Genomic DNA, 8,009 nt, shown 5'->3' with positions numbered 1-8,009 from the left:
ATAAATTATGTGTGTGTGTGTGTGTGTGTGTGTGTTTCAGTAAATAGAAAAAAAATGCTCAGAGAAGATTATCACATTTAATAATACTTGGCAAACACTTGGTGAGGCATTGTGGGAGGAAAATAACACCCATAATTTAATCAAACCAGACACAGATTTACAGAAATTGTACTTGTATGACTTAAAGCACTAGATAATAATACTTACATAATTTGTAATATATCATTTTTATCATATGTTATTAGCTACAATCGAAGTGTCAATATCTGTGCTCAAAATACACATCTAAAGTGCACTTAAGTCATTAGCCATGCAGCAAATAAAGTGTCGAGAACATTTTAAAAGCACTTGAAAATTACCATCGGCCTTCTGAAACAAGACTTACAGGCGTCTTACAGGCCTCAAGGGCCCGTCTATCCCTGAGTGAGAGGTTTGATTGGACTTAATCTCTCTTAGTGCAGTTCTAGGGTCATTTTTGTAGTACCAAGCAAACGCTTAGTATGATGGACTTCAGATCCTGAACAAAATGAGAGAAACCGAAAACTATTCAAGCTGTCATATTTCACCCTGTACAAGCAAAAGCAGGTGACATTTCTATTCTGTAGGAGACGACTGAGGCATTTTCAAGGCTTTGTTTTTCTTTCTGAACTCTTATTTAATAGTGAAAGTGCCCTTGTCTATATTTTTAAACAAATGATAAATCTGGGTTAAGTATAATTCCGCATTAGATCTCATGCCCTTATAAGCCTGATGTCTCAGTGCTGGAGCGCATTCAAAACAGGGAGTAGCAGTACCATAAAAAGCCATCCGCATGTACGCACACACACTTTCACACAATCTCTAAGCATAGACTGAGATTAAGGCATGTGTAATCTCACTGGAATGCACTGTTTCAGAGCCCCAGCTGTAGCCGAGCACAAAACACACAGGTTATAATCCTCATCCGCTGCATGCGTGTATGAAACAGAGAAGAGCATGAGTACATAATAGACTGATCTTTGGTAGAAGCTTCAGGTCACATGTGCGCTGTGTTGTGTGCCTTTTGTAGTTCTTTGGTCATTTACAGTGAAATGCTCAAAATGTGAAAGTTTCTATGGCATCTTCTTTTTAGTCTTGACGAGGCCTTTCTCTACTAGGCAGCGGTAAAACTCCTGGATATATGTGTACACACACTTCCAGTCTGGCTCTCGCATCCGCATCAAGTCATCAACATCCAGCAGGCGAGGACAGTCAGCTAGTGTCCTACACGCATAAAGAAAATGAAGCCTATTTTTAGGACCATTATGGTTTTGTTTTTGTTGTTTTTGGGGGGGGTTGCATTGTGACATTATTTTCATGACTCAAGCACATTTTTGTTGCAAAATACCTAAAGCACATTTCCTCTGCTTACCACACATTTCTCATTACAATAGTGTTAGAAAATAGTGATGTCTTCATTAAATTATTTATGCAGATTTAATTATAAAATGTGCCTGTATTAAAAAAACAGATGAATAATTTAAATTAAGTTCATTTGAAAAATTAATAAAACAATTAAAAAAGATTAAACACACTTATTTAAATACATTATAATTTAATTATAATTGAAAATCACTTATAAATAAAATTAATTACATTAAATATTAATATATATCGAACAATTAAATATATTACTATTATAATATGAAATTATAATAAAATATATAATTATTGTAATATTTCTTTTGTATTATAATATTATTTTATATGATAATTTTTTATTTTTATATTTTTTCTTTCTTTTTGGGGGGAAGTATGTCCCAAACATTTCTTTATGACACAAAGGTGGATGCAGTAAATAGTGTGAAGTCTTACTCTGCAGTCTTGAATGCCTTCTCAAAGTTGGCCCTGCGATCATAGGGGTCGAGAGTGCAGTATTCAAAGCTCTCTGGGAAGAACCTGTGCACCAGGGCACAAAACGCCAGACCATCTGCCCAGCTAGAGGAGAAATTATGGATGTTCACACCCTAAACATAGAAACAAGTATAAGAGGGAAAATCACAACAAAGCTGTGAAGAATTTTAAAAAAAAAGCCAATTTTTAGGACCATTAGGTTTTTTGCATTGTTTAAATGATAAAAAGACACCCACCACCACACACCTAATTTACATTATTATAATGCAAATAAAAAAAGTATTTATACATTATGCAAAGTATTTGATACGCTTATGCTGATTTACATAAAAATAAAATAAAAAAACAATACAGTTTTTGGTTGTAATAAAGGGAATCAAAATTGAGCATTTAAAAAAATTAAATGTTAAAAAATCAGGATGCATTACAGTTATGGGAAATGTGCTTATTTGTCATAATTTTTGGATTTTGTTATGAAATGTGACCTGGACATTTCCATTCACACAGGGAGACTAGCAGACATGTAGCAAAACAGAAACCGTTTGATTTTATCTTATTTTGTCTCTTCAGGCCCACCTCATATGGTTCAGTCTTGACCCGGCACCAGTCCAGCAGCATCTGTTTGACATCTTTGGCATTTGGGCCCCCGACCGCCGAGCTGCCCGGCACTTTAACCCTGGCCACATGGGACTGAGCCGGGCTTTAGGAGGGAAACAGCACAATCAGTCAACGGGATACACCCCACGCTGTCATCCTGTCAGGACTCTAGGAATGACTCACCTGCCCACAGTTTTTGGAGAGGAAGTAGAGGTTGGTGGAGAAAATAATTTTGCCTGAGCCGTCCCTGTACCAAAGTGAAGTAAGAAGGGAAAGGTTATCAAAGCCTTGCAGATAGAAGTGCAGTAAAAGTAGTGTTCAGAGCCTCATGAGTGATGGTCACTCACTGTGTGCATTGTACTGAGCGCCGCTCGGGCCATTAGCGGGTTTCTGGTCCTTATTCAGTCCAGCAGCTGTCTTTCCTCCACCACCCTGCTGACGCAGGTTCTCCATTCGGGCCGCCCGCTCTCTATCACGCCGCTCTGACAGAAACAGAGGAAAACAAAAACAAACTAAATAATAGTTTTCTGAATAGGAAAGTTAACAAATAACAGCAGAAGTTTGTTTTACTAAGTTTACTTCCTTTGGTTGTTTGTGTAATAGTTAGGAGTCTTAAAGGCAGAATCTCATGAAACCTGTCAAGAGCATGTCTGGCTTATTTTCACACACTACTGTTCAAATGTTATAGGGGTCAGTATTTTTTTAAATGAATACTTTTATTCAGCAATGACTCATTAAATTGATCAAAAGTGAAAAAATGTCTTGTTTCTACAAAAATATGTAGCAGCTCAACTGTTTTCAACATTGATAATGATAAGAAATGTTTCTTGAGCAGTAACTTAGCATATTAGAATGATTTCTGAAGGATCATGTGACACTGAAGACAGGAGTAATGATACTGAAAATCTAGCTTTGATCACAGGAATAAATTACATTAAAAAAATAAAATATATATATTTAAATTTCACAATATTAGTGGTTTTTACTGTATTTTTATCACATAAATGCAGCCTTGGTGAGCATAAGAGCATAAAAAATAAAATCTTACTGACCTCAAATTTTTGTAATATTATTTCACATGTACAATTGTACATTTTATTTATTATTATATAAATAAGACATTATATTAAGACAATGATAACCTTTTTAATTGCATTATTTTATTACTTTGATCTTTTGCTTTGTTGCATTATGTTTGTGCCAATTAAAGACACTACCTGTTCATTTTTTTAAATTATACAAAAACTCTCATTCTTATTCTTACTGTAATGCAAAAATCCCCTAATTTATTATTTTCTATATCATTATAAATTATTGAAATTGTAAAGTATTTTTTAAATGATGGTAGTATTTGTTGTACTGTCTTTAACTTTAACTTGATTTCAGATGCATTGTATTAAAGTTTTAACAGTATGATAATACTAATAATGATGAATATGATAATGAGATAAAGATAATGAAACTTGAATGAGAATTAACTCTGGGAATAGTGAGAATTACAGATAAACCCAAAAATGAAATGTCCAGATTTATTACAGGAAGGGGGGGGGTTCTTTATGAAATTATTTTCATGCCAATTTATCAGATTTCCACCCAAAAGTAGCATTAATGTAATACAAAAAATCTTATTGACAGTGTTGAGCATTGCCCTGTCCAGATGCGTTTTCCCCACTAATAAAATTAGCATAAATACTAAAGACAGCAAAGCATGAATTATGCTTACAATAATGTCACAATAAAATGTAATAGTTGTAAAAATATTATTAATTTTCTTTTTGCTAAATATATTAATTTCTTTTGACTTAAATGTAATCCAGATTCCTGACAAGTTTTGTGAGATTCACCTAAAATAATGTCAGGAAGCACATTAGACTCAGCAGACCATATGTACTGAATGTGAGACATTAGGGACATGACCCGGTCCTCACCCCTCTTTCTCTTCAGCAGTTCTCTCATGGCAGCGCGGATCATTTTCCTCTCCTCAAAATCCACAGCCTTATCTAGCTAGTACATGCAATAAACAGAAGTGAAACACTTTCCTAAATATGGTTAAGAAGACATGATAACAAACCCACTGCGCCTGTAGCGCCATTAGTTGCCTCTTACCATATTATTGAGGATCTCTTCATCCTCTATAGCTGCCAGCTGTTCGGCTGTCAGGGGACCCGTCATATCAGGTTGCTCTTTGGTACCTGCCTCTAATGTTCTCTTCTCACCCTCCATCTTTAGTGACAGCTGGGACAGAAGGAGGAACAGGAGGTGTTGATGGAGCCAGGTTACGAGATGTGTGTATCTCCATGTGTGCGTGGGAATGAGGGAGTACGTTTACGAAAAATTGAGGGAAAGAGTTCTAACTGAATACTTTGTGCGAGAGCTACTAGTACAGAGATATTTTGAGAAACCCCAAGATGCTTGTTTGTTACTACAAATTGCTAGTCTGAACAAACATTACACTTAAAAAATATCTGTGTGGTTGTTTTTTCACATATTAAATGTCAAGCTGCTTCAGGCCACACATAATGATGACTGTTTGCATCTGTTCCTTCGGAAAAGGACATCTGAAAGGCAACGTCCAAATATTCATCTCAACATATACAGAAACCATGCTGGTTGGCATTGACGTAAGCCAGTGCTTTAGGATGTGTTTCGCACCTTCTGCCCATAGTCCTGTAAACAACTCAAAGGCAAAGACATCTGTGGAATAACATGCTTTATGAGTGGAGAATATTTCCCATAGTTCTTTGCAGGGAGTACAGTGGCCCCCAAAAATATTTAGACATTTAAAGGAATTAAAATTCTGTCATCATTCTCATGTCGTTCCAGACATGTATGACTTTCTTTTTTCTTTGGAAAGAAGATCCTAAACAACATTGGACCCCTTTGATTTCCATTGAATGGGGGGAACTTTCCTAATTTTTAAAGTTTGGAATGACATGAGGATGAGTACATGGTAAATGAAGACATAATTTTTATTTTTGTGCGAACTATCCATTTAATAATTTAAAAATGTATTAATACCACTGCAGACAGAAAATATCAATCCAGGCATTAACTTTTAATCAAAAAAAGAGTGTTTTGTAGGTTTTTATATATATATATATATATATATATATATATATATCAATCCAGGCATTAACTTTTAATCAAAAAAAGAGTGTTTTGTAGGTTTTTATATATATATATATATATATATATATATATATAGTTGGTGATGTAAAAATATTAGATAGGAGGAAAACTTTGCTTTCAATGCTTTTGTGTTCACTTACAAAACTGCATTATGTCCCTCGTGTTCCCTAAGAAACTCTGTTTGCTTATTTTTCCTCCTTTCCTCCCACTCTTATTTTCATCATTAGTTTTGTGTTCTCTTACAAAAGTTTTGCATTTGTTCATGAAACTATGTTTGTTCTTAAAACTCACAATTATTGCATTACCCCAAAAACTGCTGCATTCGCTCACAAAAGTACAGAGCTCTATACATGACGTGAAAATAAATAAATAAATTGTGGTTTAAGAATTTATTCCCACAATTGATTAATTAGTTCCCTTGTTGAATAATGGCTACGTTGTACTAATTTGTTCCCATGATTTTTTTAATCCGCTCCCTCATTTTAGTTAAATTGTGGTGACAGCGTAACTTCATTAAAGTGAGGGAACAACTTACCAATTTGGCCACTAAACGATGGAATAGATGAATACGTTTTGGGAATGATGTTCCCCCAATAAACTCTGTGTTCACTCACAAAAGCATTGAAAAATAAGTCTTTCTCCCATCTCATTTTTCCCCCATCACCATATATATCCCTTAATGGGCTCCATAGTTGTCAAACATTAGTGGATCATGTTCATAGCTAATGCCTTAAACTACTCTGATATCTGTTAGACCAAAAGTCAATGCACAAGTGGCTCAGAAAATTGAATTAAGTCCTGAGAAAAGCTCTGTCAGCATTTGAGTGCAGATGCCTCAAGCATCCAGATACACTTTAGTCCTGTTGTATGTTAGTATGTGTTGGGTTTAATGTGTGGGCTGAAGCTAGCAGAATAGATAATGTTGTTTCTGGATGCCATAATACAGTTTTACCCTAATAGCACATAATAATGTCTGCGGAATTTATATAACCGCTCAAAAACAATTTGCTCTTACACTGGTCTAATAGCTGTTATGTAATCACACAATCACTACACTGAAATATGGATGGAAATTCATTAGAAAAACAACAAAAAAGTTCTTGTAAAATAAGAAACAGAGAAATGAAGCTCACCGATCTCACTGCAGCTGTCCGAGAGGAAAGGTCTTGCGGTCTGATGTAGAAAGGTGAACTGTGGGATCACATACACTCAACTCAGCTCGGCTCAGATGCTGGAGTGACTTGAGTTTTTCAGAGTCACCGTGAGAGCCCTCCCACCCGACCCTCATCACCCTCTTCTGAAGGGACCAGGAAAAAAAAGTGGAAAGAGCAGAACGGGACATTTAGTATTAGTGACGTATTTGGCACTGCTTGTCCTGATCTTTCCTTACCGTCAGTTTTTACTCCGAAGATAACACTGCGTCATTATTTTATCTAAACACTGTCACTTTCAAAAGTGGTATCGGAGTATTTATATGTTTGAAAACCAGAGGAAAGAAAACGTTGAGATAAACGGTGCTCCTCCAGCATGCTGTGTGTTGACAGTGATTGCATAAGCAGGTGGCCTGGCTCTAGGCAGAACTAAACAGTGTTCTGTCCATGAGTGGACAGACGGAGAACAGTGCCTTATTAAGTCATAAGAATGATGTTGCCTAGCAGCACCTCCATATTTACACAGATCAGACACATCCTTTTCTCCTATGCAGACATAAACACACTCGTCGCAGCATTTATCTGCAAAAGCAGGGGCCAGAAATGTCATTGGCACATGTACATTTTCATGTTCACACCATTAGAGTATGATGGAGGCGTTGTAATGAAAAAGGAGTGTTTGGCTCCACCTCGTGGTGGCTGATTGTGGTCATTAGCTGGCAGAGACGAGCTAGCATGACACATGGAAACAGTGAGGGTGAAGGAAGCCTTGACTTAGACTGGATGTTCAGCGAGTCAGTGTGACTAATGTGGCATATTAGGCTAATTATACAAAAGTGGTGCTGTTATAGTGACAGAGTCATACAAAGGCACTTACAATGTAATGTTTCATAACGTTCAACACGGAGGAAATGCTAGTTTTGCTAAACTGTGCAAAACTGGCTGCTGTCATCTCAACGAAAATATACAGGTTAAGCTCAGTCGACAGTCCCTGATAGCACACGTACATCACGGAGACATCTATTTGACGTCTGCATTTACATCTGCAAGACGTATTTTTTCAGAGTATTTGCACATCAGCAATACGTTTATAGGACGTTTCCTATCAGGTGTCTTTAAGATGTTTATGGTTTAGAATGTACGTAAAACTGACATCTTACAGACGTCTGTCAGATGTTTGTACCCAGCAGATGCTTTCCAGATCAAGTGATCTTTAACAGACATCTTGCAGACATACGTGTGCTATCTGGGGTGTTTGTG

At 36.3% G+C, this 8,009-nt stretch overlaps 1 protein-coding gene across 1 annotated transcript; it reads right to left on the bottom strand.

Annotated features, from left to right (window-relative positions):
* Nucleotides 1-908: 908 nt before the first annotated feature.
* Nucleotides 909-6,954, bottom strand: LOC107686451 (smoothelin-like). The gene is made up of 8 exons (XM_016483460.1): nt 6,732-6,954; nt 4,576-4,704; nt 4,398-4,473; nt 2,817-2,951; nt 2,653-2,716; nt 2,449-2,572; nt 1,834-1,985; nt 909-1,242 (listed from the first exon to the last, which is right to left on the bottom strand). The coding sequence occupies exons 2-8, from the start codon at nt 4,690-4,692 to the stop codon at nt 1,092-1,094; spliced, it is 819 nt and encodes a 272-aa protein (XP_016338946.1). The 5' UTR covers nt 4,693-4,704; nt 6,732-6,954; the 3' UTR covers nt 909-1,091.
* Nucleotides 6,955-8,009: the final 1,055 nt, after the last annotated feature.

The sequence above is a fragment of the Sinocyclocheilus anshuiensis genome, unplaced genomic scaffold (genome assembly GCF_001515605.1).
Source record: "Sinocyclocheilus anshuiensis isolate Anshui unplaced genomic scaffold, SAMN03320099.WGS_v1.1 scaffold838, whole genome shotgun sequence".
Taxonomy (NCBI): domain Eukaryota; kingdom Metazoa; phylum Chordata; class Actinopteri; order Cypriniformes; family Cyprinidae; genus Sinocyclocheilus; species Sinocyclocheilus anshuiensis.
The sequence above is the reverse complement of the archived record's forward strand: the minus strand, read 5'-3'. Positions and strand labels throughout refer to the sequence as shown.